General features: G+C 40.2%; 1 protein-coding gene and 1 non-coding gene across 2 annotated transcripts; both read right to left on the minus strand.

The window, feature by feature from the left end:
* Positions 1-1,036: 1,036 nt before the first annotated feature.
* On the minus strand, positions 1,037-19,651 carry TIMM23 (translocase of inner mitochondrial membrane 23). The gene is made up of 7 exons (XM_049809717.1): positions 19,506-19,651; positions 18,925-18,983; positions 15,710-15,803; positions 15,415-15,499; positions 12,987-13,045; positions 10,309-10,419; positions 1,037-1,717 (listed from the first exon to the last, which is right to left on the minus strand). Exons 1-7 carry the CDS (start codon positions 19,600-19,602, stop codon positions 1,602-1,604), a joined length of 621 nt encoding a protein of 206 aa, XP_049665674.1. The 5' UTR covers positions 19,603-19,651; the 3' UTR covers positions 1,037-1,601.
* LOC126043262 (small nucleolar RNA SNORA74) lies at positions 13,674-13,876 on the minus strand. The gene has a single exon (XR_007507381.1). It is a non-coding gene; the product is annotated as a small nucleolar RNA SNORA74 (small nucleolar RNA).
* Positions 19,652-19,698: the final 47 nt, after the last annotated feature.

Genomic DNA, 19,698 nt, shown 5'->3' on the forward strand with positions numbered 1-19,698 from the left:
ACACACAGCCCACTAAAAGACAGTGGAACATATGGCTTAACGAGAAAACAGTATTTACAAAGCAGGTGAGAAAAGACCTCTTTTCCTTCCTATATGCTACATCTAGCTAAGTGCCGGCACAAAGCATCTACTTTGACCTGGTATCCAAGCAAAGCTAATCGAGTTCAACTATGAAGGCTCATTAGCTAGAGCACTTGCTCTACAAAAAGATAGTCCCAGCAGTCATCTCCTCCTAAAGAGGCTTATTGGCAAAGTGGCATTTCTTCTCAGAGGAAGGTAAGAGGTACCACCTTCCCTCTGCTGCTTTTTTTGTTGTTTCTATGTTGTTGGGTGCCATGTAGTTATCAAGAACTGTTTTAGTAGGGAAAACTCAAATTAAACTCTTGTTTTGCATTAAGTTGTCTATTGAGTGGTAAGTTTCTTGTTTTTCCCTTGACCTGCCTTCGTGCTGTCTCAGACCTGTTTAATTATTTAAAAGTTGCTGTTATACAGCAATTCCAATTACTGAACTAATTCACAACTTACTGTTTAATTTATCTGCAAATGATGCTTGGTACATGGTTTAATTTTAACACTGGAAAAGGTGTAGGTTCATCACATGTCTTCATTCTGCCAAAAACCTACAAATATTACTTGGAGGAAAAAGCTTGTCACTAATTAAAAATCCTGTAATGGGCAATAAGAGGAGTATTTCTACTGCTTGGTTTCTAACTGTTAGCTAAATGAGTTCCGAGATCCTGGAGCACCCAAGAGCTTTGATAATCCACTGGCAGCTGCAACAGCAACTGTACCTCGCCCAGAAACAACAAGTTCCTTATTTATTAGTGCAAATAAGGGAGTGGACTCAAGCCCTGGATGCCTCACCATCACCTCGCATCAGGAGACCTCAGCCTGTTAGCTCACTTCCCCCCTCACCCACTAACTCCCCCAGGTTTTATCACATCGGTCCTCCAAAACAAAACTGTAAATAAAAGTCACTGGATGCAGCACATTTTTGTCTTATCAGTAGTCGGAACAGCAAAGCATAGAAACAGTATTGCGTAAGTACCACCCTTTTTATTAATGATGATGTCCCTTTTTACAGCTTACCCTGTGCTGTCAGAATAACAAGCCTTGCCCTGTGCCAGTTGCTACTTAAGGCTTCCGCTGGCTCCAGCTGCTGGGGCGCCGGCTGCCCGGGCGATGCACGTTGAAAAACTGCAGTGAATAGCTCTATGGACACAGACTTTAATATGCAGCGCTATCGTGGTAGCACACGCAACCAAACAAACCTGGTAGCGCAGCAGGTACAGCTATGGGACTCGAGCATGCCTCGTAGCTCTGGCCCAGGGCTAGCTGGTGAGCGTGTCAGGGAGACTCTATCTCGGTGGCCACTCTGCTTACTTGCAGGTCCAACAAATATTGCTGCCTCTCCAGCGACTGGCTGGCAGGAAGAAAAGGGCCAGTCCAGCTACATGGTGTCAAGAGGTTCCTCCCAGCATAGCTTCCTCCAGTTTCACACTAATTGTAAATAAAATAGGAAGGGGCACCAGACAGATCTCGCAACTGATTTGATTGGTGACTATGCAAGCGTGTCCTCCGTCCAGCGCTGGCTGCCCTGCTCAGAGGGACTGCCGGGCTATGGAGCCCTTCATGTGCTCCCAGTTGTTATAAAGAGCGTAGAGGCCGGTAAGTGTCAGACCTGCAATACCACCTCGTGCTATCCCACGCACTCCACCTGAAAAAGAAAAACAGATTAAAACCCATTAAAGTTACATCCAAGCAAATGATCAGCTACAGCAACTTCCAAGAAGCTGTTCAAATCCAGAGGCATCTTAATGAAACAGTTTTTCTTTTTTGAATAACTTTCCAGAAAGGGTACCTGTGCTAATTCTACCCTGCCCTTAAATTTGCTGCCAGGCTCAAGAAAGGTCATTCCTGATCCTGATACTAATTCTGCTGGTATGACTTCCTCTCGAACTATTTTAGCACTATTGCCTGAGTGAACCACTACAGAACACTTGAAGCAAAGGTGGATTTTTGTAAGTCCTACTTTATCTATTCCATCTGTCCTCAACACAGGTGTTTACAGATAGATATGATCTCTTCCTGCTTCAAGAACTCCTCCATTTAGGATTTCAGATGAGGAATAATAATAATAATAATATTTGTCAGTTATGGTAACTAGGCTTGGGGGGGGGAAGGAGAAAGGGCAGGAGGGAAGTAAGTGAACACAACAGCAGCTGATGTGGACATGACCTTGGGCTCCAGAGGTTAACGAGGGCCATCACAGAGAACTTATCACTGCTTTTGTGTCTTTGGGAAAAAAAAAAAAGTAGATGAAAGGGACCAACTGGCAAGAATTTACTAGGTCATACATCGAACAACTTTCTTTATTCTTACTAATATGCAAAATTATCATCTTGCAATGGCAAAAATTGAGTCACACAAGTGATTTAAAAAAAAAATCTTTCTTTTTTTATTTTATATTTACTGCTCACTCAAGACTTGAAGCTTCTGCAAGTTGTGAAGGTAAAAATACAGGGCAAGTTTGGCTACTACCTGAAGCCAGCGCACCTGGCTGGAGCTGGGAGTCAGATGGCATCACAACTCCATTCCATCCATGTAAGGGCTGTGGTGCACAGGGACAGAAGTAGAAACTTCTGTTGCTTTTACTAAACACCAAAATGCTTCTATTCCTCAGTAGTAGAAAGTGCCTTGCTAAAGCTCCTAGAACGCACTATAAATGTGCAGGAACACCTGAGAGTATGACCCTCAACACTAGGAAAACTTCACTAAGTTTGATTCTGCAATGTTTATCAATCCCAGCTAAAGCAAGTTAGATAATGTGTACAGTATATAGAACAAGGCCAGTTTCTGCTTACAGCTAGATAAAACCTGCCTGCTTTATTGGTAAAACTGACACTGGAATTCAGGTTCCTCTATCTTGAAAAGAAATGCATCTCAGTAATCAGTGATTTTTTTTTTTTTTCCATTATGGTCATAAAGCTGTCTCACAGAATTGCATTTAGGCTTGTAGTGGGGCAAGAAGCTGTTGGTGTCAGCCAGACTGAGACCGCATTACCTGTGCTGCAAGATTAAATGTATTTCATTGGAGTTGTTAAACCTACTCACATTGCCCAGGCATGTAATGAAACCAAGAAGCTGCACAAGTTGGACTTGGCACTAGAGGTCATGTCTAGCCATAGTTTCTAGAAATTTCATTGCCAGACTAGCTGTGGTGATTTGAGAGTTTTTTGGACTGTAAGCCTGAGTTCACTGCCCTAACTGTTGAGAACTCAACAGCTCTAAGGAAAGCTATACTGTTTATGCACCTACGTGCCTAGATCAGGATTTAGGAATGCAGATGTAGACTTCTGTTTTTGATAAGTCACCCTGAATTTGTTGCACAAAAAGCTTTTCACATGAAGGGGTTGCAGCTGGGTACACAGAACTAACCATGTGCAAGCAGCTTCTGGCAAAAAGCCACAGGTGAAATTTAAAGGACACTTTGTGCAAAACAAATATTTGAGATAATCTGTAAAAATGCTAACTCCTTGTTACTTTTGGGAAAAATGAATAAAACATTAGTGAGCCTGATTTTCTGCTGTTTGTATTAGAAAGCAATTGCTTACAGAAGAAACCCCCAAAGAGGGCTCCTAACCGTTATGGTATACAGGGAAATGCATGAAATATGGAACATCCTCACAGAACGCAACACAGTACAGAGCTATGACTATTCCCATAGACTCCTCCCTCAGTCCCCAGGTTCAAGTCCTCTCCTTTCCCCTTAAAATCCTATTCTTCCTATGGAAGAAAGATAGGTTGAAGGCTGATCAAGTCTGGTTCCAGATTCTGCGAAGTCAGGATTGTAGAAGAAAGTTACCTTCTTTAATTTGGATAGCTGAGCCACTTTCTAGCATCCATGCAGACTTAGACACAGCACTGCTAAGACATACTACTCCTAACACAAAAAATAATGATAATATTTTCATGTGCTGAGGTCAGCCAGGTGAGGTTGGCAGCTCTAAATCCACTTACAAAGTGCCAACCACTGGGCCTAAAGCAGTCTGTAGGTCTTGTGGACAACTTGGGGACTTTGCTGAAGAAGATGTTTCAGTGGAAGTCTGTTTAATGAACAGGCACTAATCTTGTGCAGTCGGTATAGGTAAATTACTGAGTTAGAAAAAATCCAAGAAAACATGCAAGAAATGTTTCTTACCAGGCTCCCTATGTTTCTGCTACAAAATTTTGCCAGTCATCTGTTTTGTAGCAGTTGCACCTGGTTTCTGAACTATCCACAGTAATTACAAAAAAAGGGAAAGAAAAAACTTTCTCTAGCTGGTTAGATTTGCATTTGAGTAAGTATCTCCAAGTCTGTGGCAGGCATCAAACAGTAATGCACTGTAGAATGCAGCCCAGTTGCTGGGCAGGAAATGTTAAGCCCTCTGAGAAGATTACCTTGTTAAAAAAAAATAAATAAAAAATTCTCCACTCCCATCCCAGCTGTGTTTGCATGATAGAACACGTTCCCACCCCTCCTCTGCAATCACTCTCTGCAAGCCTCTGATACCAAATCTGCCTTGACAAACCCTCCTAGAAACATGGTCATAAGCCCCTAATCTTGCACGTCTGAATAAGATAACTTAAAGTTCCAGCTGACAGACACTTCTGAAAGCAGGTATTTTGAGATCAAGCACCTTGCACAACAGCTGAGAACTGCTATGGAGGTTTCCAAAAATACATAGAGAATACATTCTCTAAATGAGAATTCAGTCTCTGACTTTAGCTGCTGCACCCTTTCACCACAGAGTATTGTCCCTCTTCTATGCATTTAGAATAGGTTTTGGAGTACACTATGCAATGACACACAGCATTCTAATAGTGCAGCTTTGCATTTCTTTATGGTATGATCCACTCCTAACACTGAATTTGACTCATATAGTAGGTAAAATCATTATCTATATGGCATAACATGAGGGCAAAATCTTCCAGTTAGGACCTTAGTGTGTCTATTTTCAGAATGTGTTACTCTATCCTGGGATAGTTCCTGGGATCTTTAAAGCAAGAACCATCCAACAGCAAACATTAGAAATACCTTAACTGAAAACCCAGCCATAGGTATTTATGCCAAATAAAAGAATTTTAATAGTTAAGTTGTGATTAGTTTTCTGTCTTCCAATCTCTCTCTCTGATATTCAGAATGCAAACAGTTTCTCTTCCTTTAGGGCTTCCAGGAACAAAAATATTTTTAAATGGTTTAAACGGCTTGACTTTTCAAATGTACAAGGCAACCTCAGTTTTTCTCCAAATGCAAGAACAGTGGTAGCTAGCCAGACCCTCTGAACCATCAGGCAGACATTTGTTTGAACATCTGTGGGTGGTCTTATGTCAGTAGAAAATTCGAATAGTTTCCTCCTGCTGCTCCACAGAGGTCACTTTATGAAATCTTCTATGTGTGGGCAAAGTCTGTGGGTACAGAAATTATTGACGAAACTGATAAACTTCTTTTTGGAAACAAGATACATTGCAGAAAAGCATGTTCCACTTTCATACTGCTGCAGCTAAGACAGTATTGTAGTTAAAATACAGAAACAGCAAAGCTTGAGACAGGGAACACTTCCTGTACTTACTGTGGTGTGAAGGCTAAATTAGAAAAACAGTAAGAATTTACAATTTAATTTAAAAGTATTAAAGCTGTTAAAATTACTTTGCAAACATTATTAACATTCCCTGTCTTCTCACTGAGTGAAAGCACCAGCACCTGACTGACAGGAGACTACTTCAGCTACCGGTCTCCTGCAGCACAGGGAACTTTAGTTCAATGATTCTACTTAGCAGAGCAGGGCGGAAGGCAGCACTGCTCTCAGTGGCCACATGTATTCTTAGAAGTTAGCCCTCAAGTGACAAAGAAAGCCTCAACAAGTTACTACCTGTAGCACATGCTTGTACCTTACCCTTATCTCTTCCTTATTTCAGACCTGAAACAAAATACTTTCACTAAATACCATTTGATTAATAGTCCTATAGAATTGTTATGTTAAAAGCAGGTTTTGACAAAGGTTCTTAATTTCTAAAATGCCTGACAGCCCTGAACATCAAAATTCAGAAGCAAATCCTTTACTTCCTTTTCTCCAAATAATGCAGAAAAATAAGACATCCCAGGGCCATACCTGCAACAGTCTGCAAAAACCTCCCACTCCTCACCAAACAGAAACAAGAAGAAAAACCCTGCCTGCCCCCCCATCCCAGACTGAGCCCAAAGGAAAGAGGCTTTTATAGCTCAAGAAGTAGTTAGCTAACACAGCTGCTCTGAACTCCTACCCGCTGAATGTCACAAAACCTATCTTTAGCTCTGGCCAGACTTTACTGCTAGCAATAAAGCATTTAGCCCTTCTTAATTAATTCATAATGTATTGACTTTTCAGGGTTGTGTTCTGAGGTCTTAAAATGACAACTACTCCCTTCAGCTATTGCTAGCATGCAATTGCCTTCTTTTCAGATGCATACCATTTTATACCAAACTATGTAACACCTATTGTGCAAAAGGCATGAGATGCTCTATCTAGTATTGGGTTCCTACTGCACAGAAGTACAGTAAACAAAATAATTTAGTTTGTCCAAAGCATTATTTTTGTTCCCGTTTTCCCTAACCTCAAGAGGGGAAAAAAAATTATCTAAGAAAAAGAACATCTACAACCTGTGTAACCCTCAGATAAGAGGCAAAGGTTATTTAACTTTTTTGCTTACTGAAGCCTCTGTCAGGAATTTCAATGAGAAATTAATGGCTGTCACACTGGGTCAGACCAAAGTCCCCACCTAGCTCAGTATCTTTTTCCTGAGTGATCAATCCTGCATGCTTGAGGAGGACTCTAAGATCCTCAACCAGCTGTACCTTTGTGACATGATGACTGGAACCACGTGCACTTTCATGGTGGGAAGGAATAATAGTGACATAGTGCACAGTGACAATTATCTTTTTGATTTTTGCTACTTTCAGAAACTAATACAATTATGAAAAAACAAAATGAAGATGTTTGATTTAGAGAAGAGGTTGAAAAAACATGCAAGAAGGCTAAATATTTGTTTGTTTTAAGATATGTTAGTATTTGCGCTTCGTAACATTTAACAGAAAAAACTTGGCATAACAGATCTCAATTTCTGCCTTTGCTTGAAATTGAAGAATAATCTCTTATTAAATGGAAAAGCTATCCTTGTGGACTTATAATATTAGATTCCCTTTTAGCAAAACTTAAACAGGATTGGCTAAGTTGCAACAACATTTCTACTACATATGCCACTGGCAAAGGAACACAAAGGGTTTTTTTTGCCCTCCGTCACTCAACTTCTACCCAGAACATTCTGTTTAAGTTGTGAACTCAGAACGCAGCCTCCATAAAGCTGCAAGTCTAGTGTAACAAGTTAATACTGTACTTAGATTGCCACATTTGGGCTAAAATCTAGTGAGTAATCTTGGTACTAAATTTCATTTCAAATAAATGTGAAAGCTAGAGATCATTTTGGTCAAAGGGATCAACTAGTATGCTGTTTCAAAGCTCCTCAAACCAGTTTTACCTTCAACTCAATTCAACATCTGTTAACTTAAGCCATACAGTATGCTGAGAAGGATTCCAATTAACATTTGATTTATAATGGCAAGTTAACAGTATCTGACTCACTCTGAGGAGGACCAGAAGTCTGGGGGTCTTAACTGCTTTAGTCACTTGCAGTGGGGAACTTTCAGTGACTAATGCCACTTCAGTGAACACAGGGGGGCTGAACTTCCACAGTACTCACCTGCAGACTTTTTAATGCTCTTTTATCTTCTCTTACACGAGTTGTGTGTTAAGTAGCCTCACACATAACTGCTCACAATCTAATAGCTCTAGAACGTGCGTATTTTGGAAAGCCTTTTTTGTTTGACTGCTGGCATTTTGGTAATGATTAACACCTCTACAAGGACAAATTGTGAAAACTGGGACCAGTTTGGGGCAAGAAATTTCAGCCTTCAAAAAGTCTTCCCACTTTTTTTTTTTCCTGTTTACTCATCCCCCTCAGCAAAGGCTTAATCATTTGTTTCAGAAATTCAATCTAGGCTGTAGTGTAGTGTACACAAGAGTATTTTTCAGTGCAGCAGGGTTGCTGATGTGATTCTTCCATCAGTGCTATGTCTAAATATTAACCAGAAAGTCATAATAAAAAACCTGCCATACTTTATACAGTTCCTTCTTAAATATGTCCCTGATCTCTTTACAGAACAGGACTGATGGAAGCGGGAAATCTGAGTGTTTGAACAGCACTGCCTCGAAATCCATATCCACCCTTTGTGGATTACAGAAAGCCTTGATTTGAAATGGCCTGTTTGTGGGAGTTTCCAGCCAACACTAAAATACAGGGATTCGTAACAGAAATGTCCCTTTGTTAATGCCAACACAACATGGCATTCCATGTAACACAGGAAATGATTACCATCTTGAAATACGTCCCAGATGTGAACTGATCATTTGCATATGGTTTAAATATTCAAGGTTTTTTAGGTAAATATACATTGATGCTGGGTAAAGGCACAACTTAGAAGGAAGCTTAGCCAGAATTGGGAAGGGCATTCTGGCATAAGGTGACAGGAGAGGAAGCAAGAGGGACAGAGCATGAAAGAAAAAAAGGAAAATAAGATTGGAATTAACTTTTTCACTTCCAGAACTAATCCTTGACCTTTAAGGTCTGCTGTGCCACTCAAATTTTCTGCATATGGTGAAAAATGTATTTCTTTGGAGTTTCTACGCACTACAGTTCATATGCACAACACATACTTGAAATACAATACTGTAATGAATACAGACTTATTGACTACATTTACCTTTATCAGTCCTACTATTAGCTCGGTACATCCTTTATTACAAACAAAAGTCCCACTGTGCTCTGGTAAGAAAAATTTTTGTAGTGTCAGATGACTGTGCATGTGACTGGAGTAGTTACCCCATGGTTGCACTGCACCAAGAATTACACATAATGCCAGCTCTATACTTCTGAAAGGTAAGGGGGAAGCTTCTGCTGGAGCGCAGATGGCAGTTTTCCTTCTTAACTTCCTACGGAAAACATTAGACTTCTATACTGCTACCCTATCCATCTGTTGTTGGTGATCTGTTGTATTACTCGTGAAATCCCAAATAAGTAATTGATTATAAGAGAGCTATATGCTCTTGCAAGGTTAAATGCACAAGCCAGTATTTATGAAGGCTGCTCAAGCCAATTATTTTTGGTTTCAATCAGTCTAGGCCAACAGGAAAATAAGACTTCTCAAACTGTTTTGCCCCATATATAAAGCTAGCCTTCAGGAACACTTCTAAGACACTGAGGCTCAGTTAGTTATGTAAAAGTACATAGGTTAATTCTAGAATTATCTCCTCAGTAAAACAGAGGTGAATCTTATAGCCAAACCTTTAACAAGGTACTTAAAACATATACATTTTTCCTGTGGTAATGTCCATCTGTGGTACCCAGCAGTCCTCTAAACAAGATGATCCCCTCAACTGTTGAGCTTGGAATACGTGTTAAGAGGCATTCTGCTGATGAAGCTCAGACCCTCTCTTCTGCAAACAATTCACTACGCATCAGCAAACTAACCTTAAATCCATGCTGTTCTCAAATAACGTTGTTTCTTGGTTTTGACCACTATGCAAAGACTAGAGTCCTACCACAAGACAACAGTTTCACAAACAGCTAAGTAATAACTTTATGAATATATCAGTTTCTCTATGTGTATAGGTTTTTTGCAGCTCCAGGTACTATCACATGAATCACTTGTAAGAAGTTTCATCTTGATGCAGTCAAACTGTGTTCTGTGTATTTCCCCCCTCCCCTGCCCCCTTCCACTTTGGAAGGTAGTTTCCATTTGCCTGCATTGACTCATGGACTGGAGAAACTATTGGTTTTATTCCTGCTATACCTGAAAAACATGGCTAAGAATGAGCTGGGTATGTATTTTATACAATCTCACTACAAAACTGAGTAAATATTTGAGTGTTTATTCAGTATGTAACAGACATAATTTGGCTTTCCTGATTATTGTCCTGTGCAAGTTGGAAAGAATCCAATTTAATTCAGCTGGAATTTTTTTTTTTACGTGCAAGTTTTCCTTGAGTAGACTTAGCTGCGTGAAAAACAATGTGTGGCTTAGGGGATATTGAACTAATAGGTCTTCGTTCCTAGTGTACCATTTTTACACTGCTGATTTTCAGAGCAGGACAGTATTTAGTAGAAGTAATGAGAATCCTAATAACTACCATAAAGCACAAGAAGAGGAAAACTAGAAATATTTTGCTACTCTACCAGTGCTTTTGTATAGCATTCCTGTCAAGGTTCCAGCAGCTATAGTGTTCAGGTCATCTTCTGCACCTCGTGTTTTTTCAATGATGACTCCAAACGCACTGTAAAGTAGAGCTGAGAAAGAAAAACATATTAAAAATTCAAGTTAAAACTCCCATTCTCTGAGACACAAGGCTTAGAATCCAGTCCCGGTGTAACTACTTAGACTATGCTTCTGAAGCACAGACTTTCTGTTTATTTAAAGGGGGGAAATCCTCTGCAAAATCCTGTCTTCTGTGTTTTTTTCCAGACCTATTTCTATTTTACAGATAATTTTAGTTCCCTAGCTACAGCTTGGTTATAAAGTAGCATTCTTCATGACATCTAGTACTGCCTCAAGACATGATAAATATGTGATATAAAGCACTGACTGAAGTTTAAGCCCATTTTGCTAGTTCAAATTTGTTTAAAAAACTTTTGAGGGTTTAACTTTGTAGTGGCAGGCTTTATACTGTCTTCTGTGGATTGCGTGAAACTAAACAACACTTTCTAGGTAGTAGAGAATATTGTTGCCCACGTGTGACTGAGATGAAATGCAAGTTAAGTGCAGCATTCAGATCATGTTATCAAGGGCTGAAGTACAATGGGCTGCATTTCCTGTATAAACGAGTATTAGATTGCTTGGGATTTGACATTTACAGCTTCTTCACCTCTGCCTGGATATGAAAACTTTGTCCCCAGAGGGCCTTTTGCTTTGGGAGAGCTTTGGGGACTGTCCTGGAAAGGACCAGAAAGCGAAATGCATGGGCTTTTAGTATGGATGCATATATCATCTATGCATTTTGATGAAGGGAGAAGGCACCCCCATCCTCATCCCTCATGCTATAATCACATTTCATGCTGACAAAGAACAGTAGAGTGTGTCATCATTTTAAAGTGAAAAAGAAACCATGCCACTTTAATTCATCCCTTGTCCTCCAAGAATTTGAACTCTTTACTTCTGCTAAAAAGCATGTAAATACTTCATAAGCAACCATATTAATGTTGATGAGTTGAACAGTAGCATCTCTCTCCATTCAGCATAGGCAATGGTATTTTACCTTGTCTTAGTAGCACGTAGTATTAACAATGAGGGGAAGGAAAAGCTGAATTCAACATTTAAAAAAACACAGATGTTGCTACCTCTGTTTAGGAACAAAATGACAAAAATTGTCGGTAGTGACAAAAGGAATCTCTGAGGTACAAAAATGCTGCACAAGTGAATTAAGAGGCAAAAATACTTCAGCTCCTTGAAAGGAACTTCTCCGGTACCTAGGACAAGGCAGAGCTATACCAAATCACAAAATAACAAGTTCTGCATAGCTCTGTGGCTTGGGAGGCCATATTTTATAAGAAAAATAACAGTTTGTTACTGGAATGCACAAACATTTTCTTGAGTAATCTTTCTTCAAACACAGCTGAAAAAAACTGTTAATGTGTCACTTAACCTGGAACCTTGAACTGCAGTGTGCCTGCATCTCAGTTTTCAGACGTTTCGATTAGATGTGGAATAGAAAATAAGAAAAAGAAAACAAACATCCCACCACAAAACTCACTAGGCAATATGCATCTCTTATGAAAAGTGCCATTCTCACTGTAGTTCAGAAGCCCATCTCTAACCATGGCTTCTATATTATACGTCAAAAGCTGATGTCTCAGTTAAATGGCAGACTAATCTACTCTTTAGAAATAAGACTGAAACAAAATGTAATAAATGCAACTTCGCCTATGCTTTGATGCATTTTTCAAAATTCAAATATATGTAGACTGGGTTAAAGTATGATGTAATCTCTTGTTTTAAATATTGCTAATTTCTGTTATCACTTCATGGGGCAATGAGTTTTATCATTAATCTTCTTCAAAATAACTTCATCAGTTTTGGATTTCTCCTTTCAAACTGAGCACCCTTTGGTCTTTTAATATTGGGGCGGGGGGGAACCAAAGAACTTGTATTCTCTAGGGCATTAGTTATTCCACTGACTTTTATGAAATCATCTGAAGTTGTTTTTCTGAGGCAACTGGTGTGATTTTATTTCCTAGCCCCCTCCCCACCCAAATCTCAGTTCACAGAATTTTCTTTTTCATACATCAGGCTTTTGAGCATTTTCTTTTTTTTTCTAACCTGTATTAGTTATAAGCAACATTTAGACTTAAAGTGGGTAGTATCATATGTGATTTTTCTAGCTAAGCTACCATCATAAAAGGATAAGTCTTTGTAGTCGCTATCACATTTCTTCTACAGTTAAAATTTTGTTGACTTTTTAGCTGGAAACAGACATCAGGCAGTTGCTCACATGACCACTGAGTCTTTTCTTAGGTTATTGAATTTATTTCTGAAGTATTCAATTACATTTTTTGACTTAAGTTGTGATTTAATTGGAATTTATTAACAAGTAAGCATTACCTATAACTTTCAGTTATTCCTGCTATTCTATAGCTAGAGTTCTTGTTTGTAATATACTAAAAATTTTGGTTTCTAATTACAGGCTTTTGGCTACTTATGCTTCAAATTCTATTTTAGCCTTTAATTTCCTTTTCAGTGTTTACTGAAATGCCCTCATGTCCCAAAGAAAAAAAAAACCTGCAGTTTTTCCTGATGGATTTCATAATGAAACAGTTACATGTTTAAATTGCTTTCCCTACAAAATAATGAGTTTACTTACCCAGAGATCCCAGAGTGTTAGCCCATAATGCTCCTTGCCTTGTCACCATATTTAGAATTCTATAAAGGAGTTAAAAAGGTATTAAAACCTTTAGCTCTCTGTGTTTACATTGATGCAGTGTTTATGATAGGCGTAATATGTTTACAACTATACATTTGATTAATAAAACTGGAATAATGAACCAAAAGCCCTTCAAAACAAAACAGTGAGGAAAAGCACACAGCTTGGTAATACATAATCTCCTTCATCACACATACTACAAATAGTAATGCAAGCAATACTGAAGGCAAATATTTAGTCCTGTCAATTCTTAAGAAAATCTTTCCCTCTTTCCAAGTCAAACTTGCCCCTTACCAAGAATCCAATCTCTTCCCTTCAAATGACTTTCTAACCCTAGCTGATAAATTTTCCTTACATGGTGACTACACATAGCTATTGAGAATGACTGATATGCTTATGCTGACTTAACTGGGTAAAAGACCTCCAAGAAGACTAGAGTGCTCTTCTAGAAGGTGCAAGCAATACAGGGACCACGTGTCAGGGAGCATGGTGACACCTGAACAAATGGTGTAGGTATTAAAAGCAAGTCTGAACTAAAGCAAGTCAGGAAGAAAAGAGGCAATCTTTTGCACTTCCATTTGTCAAACTTAGCGCCCAACAAAAGGTAAAGTACCCAGAGTATTTCTGTATGTGTGCTTCCAGACTAGCACTAAAGAGGGAAAGCAAATCTTTAGTGCACTCTCAGGGAAGCACAATGTCACTTCTTTTTGGCATCAGCTGTCTCCAGAACGGTGACAACAGCAGCCAGAAGAAATAACTGATATTTATCTCCCAGCAGTGTAACACTATCACAGGCACAGTACTGCTCTGGACAGCCGACTACCACTGGAACTTAGTTTATCATTTAAAGCAATGAAAGTGTCACACATTATGTTCCTTCTGATTTATTTTCCACTACTTTTCCTTTTTAATAATTTTCATTAGGAGACACAGGCCATTAATGAATATGGTTAGGTATTGAATTAAACAATAATGGAAAACTTCATTTTGAAACAAGAGAAAAAAATCTAAGAGGCTAGGGTATTGACAATCTCTCCCTAATTACAACCACCCCCCCATTTTGTTAAAATTACATCAATTCTGAATCGATGAGAAAATTCATAATTTTCATAACCATGACATACTGTGAGATGTTTGATGATGGGGATTAACAGCAAAATTCAAATTCATAATAAAAAAATAATAGAAAAATCTGTGTATACTAAGGATAAATTTGAAGGAAATCTAGCTAGGCAAGTCTCTTCCCTGCACTTGATTAGGAAAACGTGGAATTTAATACACAGTTTCAAGGTGATGACCTTCAGCACGCCTTTTCCCTTGAAGGGCAAGTACTAACAGCAGCGTGAGCACTGACTGCCACCTGCTGGACTCGACCCATCAAACTCCGCCCTTAACATGTTTTTGTGACTCGGCTCATTCCAAATGCATAAAGTACAACTCTGTTCATCTAGGACATTATGGAAGAGTCATAATTATAATGGGGAATATTTTGGTTCTAGCTGTAAATCTAAAGATGGTAAAGAAGGGGATGAAGAATACAGAAACAGAATTTAAAAAGGAGCAGAGCCAGTACAAACTATCCTAGGAAATACTAAATTCCTCCCCTAAAATTCCCTTTTTCCAAAGTATTGTGGGAGTGAAAATATTTTCCTCCAGTTATTCCACTCCTCTAGTTTGCTATGTCTCCTTCACAGGCACTTAAGTTTTCTTATAGTTATGTCTAAACTACCAATAATTCTAGGAGAAGCATACTGCTGGAAAAAAATGTGTTCCTATCTTTACTGTGTTCTTTCAAATAATCAGGTAAGGTAAAAACACAGGAATGCCATGCATATTCGTGGACGCTGTAATCCATAACAACTTCCACCATGCAACACTTGCTCAGCAGCACGTACAAATGTCATCCCTAATGCAAATCCAGGCAGGCCCAGCTTCTGCATTTTAATCTCTTCCTGGTTTTGAAAAGTTTGGGAAAGAAGAGAGAACTCGCTCTCAGCTAAGTGACAGCAAAAAATAGCTCAAAGCAAACTGTGCTGCTTCTGGGAATATTTCAATGTATTAAAACACTGTTTTGACTTTAAAGTAGATTTCTAGTAAATACCAAAGTAGTAATTTATTCTCAAATATTTAAGGTAAGTCAGAGGACACACCAGTTGTCACTAAATGAAAAGCAAAAAGCTTGAACTGAACATCCTTATAACTAAAAAAATTTCAAAAGCTGATGAAGACAAACACTGACTCTTGTTTGTCCCCACAGAAGACACAAAAATACATTTATTTTTGCAGTATATTCGGATCTAACCTTGTACAAGCTGGAAGAAACAACTCTGTCACTGAGGTGTACTCTTTGGGGGGATTAAACACTTACTGTACATTTCTAGGTTTTGACCATGCCATATTCTGCGTCTCCTTCAAGCCAAGTCGCAAACCATTCAGCGCACCAAATGCTGCCCCTAGTTAGCATAATATCAGTTATTACTTTTTAAGAAGAAAATGAACAAAAAGAACAATACTAGAAACAAATACTGAGAATAGAGTTCAGTGGATAGGCTGAAGTCAAATAGCTGTTTATTTAAAAACAAGACATTTACAGTCTCGTCAATTACTGTAGTACATAGGTGTTACCTGGACAGCTGGGAAAAGTGAAAAACACAACCACCTACCTGTCATACAACATCCTCCAATGGTAAAAAAGGCCAGCTCAAATCTGCCTCGAGTTTTGTTGGCTCCTGTGGGCAAGATAAACTCATCTGTATCCTGGGGGAAAACAAAACAAAACCAACAAATGCTTTTGTATTTTCCAAGTGTACCTGCTTCAAAATGTATGCCATAATAATTTTTTTCTTTAATCCATACAATGAACTAAAGAAAAGACATATACAACCAGTGTTTCTGTAAAACTGTTGTCCACACCAGCACAGAAATGGAATATGCTATGTGTATACTTTAATATGAATGAAAAAAGACTTTAAAAAGATAAACTGATCAAGAGCTTTTTTTTTCCCCTACCTGTCCTAACTTTTTATAAATTACATTGGGCAGCCACGGAACTCATATTGTGTGGGTGGTTGTTGGTTTTTTTTAATGACTATTTGCTTAATTATTTCTTAGCTTCCAGCAGGCAATACAAGACTTGCTGCTCTCTAAAAATCTTCCTGGTGTCTGACTGTGCAGCACTGTTTCCTCACTGAGCAACCTATACTTATGCAGCAATGCATTAAGTTTTTCCACTACTCTGACACTAAAGAAAAACTGCCTTTGTACCGAAAGAAGTATTTCCTCGCGCTGAAATAAGTGACCTATTTTGAAGACATGAAAAAGCACGGAATGCATTCAAAACTAGTGATTATCAGGCACAAAAGGTTGGTAGTTTTTCACTTGTCCATCTTTCTCCCACAGGGACAGGCTTGTGTTCTCATAAATCAGATTGGTCCAAAAAGCTAAAGAAATGGGCTGATAACTAGCATGTGTGTAGAGATAAGGTGGGCCAAAGCACTTTTTCAATATGAGACATTGACAAGATGCACACGTGTTGATAAGGTGCTAAAACGGTAAGATCACCCTTTCTGCTTCTGTGCTCTCCAGTCATAACATTATTCACCCCCCATTTAACTGATATAGGACCACAACAACTGCAGGCTCAAGTAATTGCATTGTAAGGGGTTTTCTTATTCCATACTTGCCACTAAACATGGAGAGCAATACATAAAAAATATACAACTTCTAAAATTGTGAATACTTTATCAGTTAACTGAACCTATATTATGGTTTCTATCTTCCCTGTAACCAGGTATTTGGAGAAATTCAGTGCATACATTAGTTAGCAGTTTCTTAAGAGTTTTCACTATTCTCCAGAAAGTCAAGGTGAAACATTCACCCTCTGTATGTAACCTCTATGTTTCTACAGAGACAACAACCTAGGAAGCCTATCCTCTAGGTTTGTGACAAAGGCTGGCATGCTATTTTATAATGGATACCTGCTGAAGGTAACAAAAGCATTGCAGGAAACACATTGGTTTGTGCCTGCATTAATGGACTAAGATAGAAAGTGGGTTTTAAAGTCACGAGTACCACTGTAGCATTCATTATTATGGGAAGGCCAGGATCAAAATGTAAGATTCTCAACAATAAGACCAACTTTCTCTCTGCATCCTGAAAGCAAATTGATGATCTTTAAATACAGGAGACCCTCACCCCTCCACACACACCTTCACAGACAAACCAATTTTAAAGGCTAATAATGTAAGTTCTTGTATTTTAAAATATTATCTATGTCTTTTTCTTTCAATTTTTAGAATCACAGAATGGTTAAGGTTGCAAGGGACCTGCAGAGCCTGTTTAGTGCAACCCCCCTGCTCAAAGTAGGGTCAGCACTAGCTGGTTGCTCAGGATCGCACCCGGGTTTTGCGCATCTCCAAGGATGGAGACTCCACAGCTTGCCTGGGCAACTTGTTCAAGTAAAAAAAAAAACTCTCACATTTAAATGGAATTCCCTTTTATTTCAATGTACTTGCTAGTGCTAAACATAAAGAGCAGTGAAGTGTTACAACACAAACTGTAGGCTCTAGTGTTATGTCAATAGGTATTTTTAGAACTGTTCTGCAAGTTATTCATGATGCTAATGCCAATACCTTCTTTTCTTTTAAAGCTTTTTTTAAAAAAAATAAAAATCTATCAGTATATACAAGCTTTGTTCCAGAAATTGTGTTGTACCATTTTTAACACCAGCATGTTCCCAGATATACTGTACTAACTAAACAAGACAACTTTAGAGGGTATTTTCAGAAGAGGTCTAAATAATTACTTAGCATTTTTTGACCACTCAACAGCAGGCAATATAATCATGCTAGTGAATCCACTTCAAACAGAGGCACATCCCCTGCTTCCCACCATTGTGGGAACGTTATGCTGTAATCTTGACTACAACAGCTTCTCATGAAAGAAAAATATAAAAAACAGCCCCCAGAACTGCATTCAGAGCTTTCCACTTACAAATGCAGCAGTGACCCAGTGTACCATGAAATAAAAGGCACACAGATTAGCAGATACTATACAATTGTTGACCTTCAGTGCTACTTCTGCAAAATTTAATGTTCCCAAATAATATAGGTCATATATATAAATATATAGATAATATTAACTAGATAAAATCATTAAGACATACATCCTTATTGGATTAACTTAAACCTTTTCAGCTGTAGTTAATACTGCTGATAAAAGAAAACATTATAGGATTTTAAATTATTCTATTTTCCTGGTTAACTAGTATTAAGCTGTGTAAGTACAACAGCTACATTATTCTGTAGAATAAAAGGGAAAGCTCTACTTCACGACAGTCTCCCTTCAGCTGTGAAATGACATAAGGAAAGTGGTATGAAATTTGCTGCTGCTGTGATGACAGCACAGATGATGACAAAGCCTGTATCAGGTCTGGGGTTTGGCTGAACACATCTGTAAACCGACTGAACTCAACACAGTACAGAAAGCTAATCCATCAAGAGTGGAGAGTTTCTGGCTGCTCTTACTGATTGGAGGGGCTCGGTGGAGGGTGTGACAAATGCCAGAACTTGTGCAAGGGTGCACTGGGGCTGTATGCCTCAGAGTAGGGAGGGAGACCTCCTCTTTTCAATAGTGGCAGGCTTATATTGACATAACAGTCTTACTTATGCTCTGTATTAAGACTGGTTTTCTTCTCCTTGATGCCATGGCGCTGCAAGCTTTTCAATACTAAAAAAAATCGTTCCTTTCAACTGCTCATCAGTTCGAGACTCCAGTACACACTGCCCAGCACTGCAGGGTTTTTGAGGTCTTCACATATGACCTCATATACAAACAACGGAATCGAGTTCAACACAATAAAAACAGGCCGCCTTCTCACCTGCACTAGATACCTGGGGTCCAAGTTTAAATACGGCGACAAAGGACTCATTCCGGTTACTGAAAGGAAAAAAACGAGAAGTACTTTAACACCAGTTTCCCCGGTAACAATTCCACACCCGGTAAGTAAGAAGGGGCCAGGCCCGGTGCGCGGAAGCAGCGGACGTTCCACCGTGAAGACATGCGGCCGGGACCGATCCCCTCGCCCACCCCCCCGGCCCGGCCCGGCCCGGCCCGGTCCGGTCCGGCCCGGCCCGATCCCCCCCCCCGCCAGGGCCGGCCAGAGGAAGCGCTGCGCCTCGGCCTCCCGCGGCCCCGGCCCGTTGCCGGGGCGGGCCCTCGGCCCCTCACGGGCCGCGCTCCGCCGGCCCGGCCCTCTGCCCCGGCCGCGCCACGCTGATTTCCGAGAGCGGTGGTGCCGCCGCCCCCGGGGCCCGCAGGGATCGATCGATCGATCGGCCGCCCGGCCCGGCCCGGCCCCGCTGACGGGAAGCGGATACCGCCTTCCCCCCGCCGCCCGGGCCGAGGGCGGGCGCCGCCGCACGGCCTCGCCGGCCGCCCCCCTGCCGCGCCGGTACTCACGTGGCACCCCGGCCAGGTCGGCGTGGGAGTACCCCACGCCGCCGGCCCCGAAGAGGCCGCCGAGGCCCGTGCCCTTGGAGTTGCCGCCGCCCTCCATGGCGCCGCCGGGCCCCGCGCCCGCCGCCGCAGCCACGACCGCCGCGCGCCGCCGTAAAGCGCGCCGCGCGCCGCGCTGCTTTCCGGCCCGCGCGCC

Source organism: Accipiter gentilis, chromosome 9, assembly GCF_929443795.1.
Source record: "Accipiter gentilis chromosome 9, bAccGen1.1, whole genome shotgun sequence".
NCBI lineage: Eukaryota > Metazoa > Chordata > Aves > Accipitriformes > Accipitridae > Astur > Astur gentilis.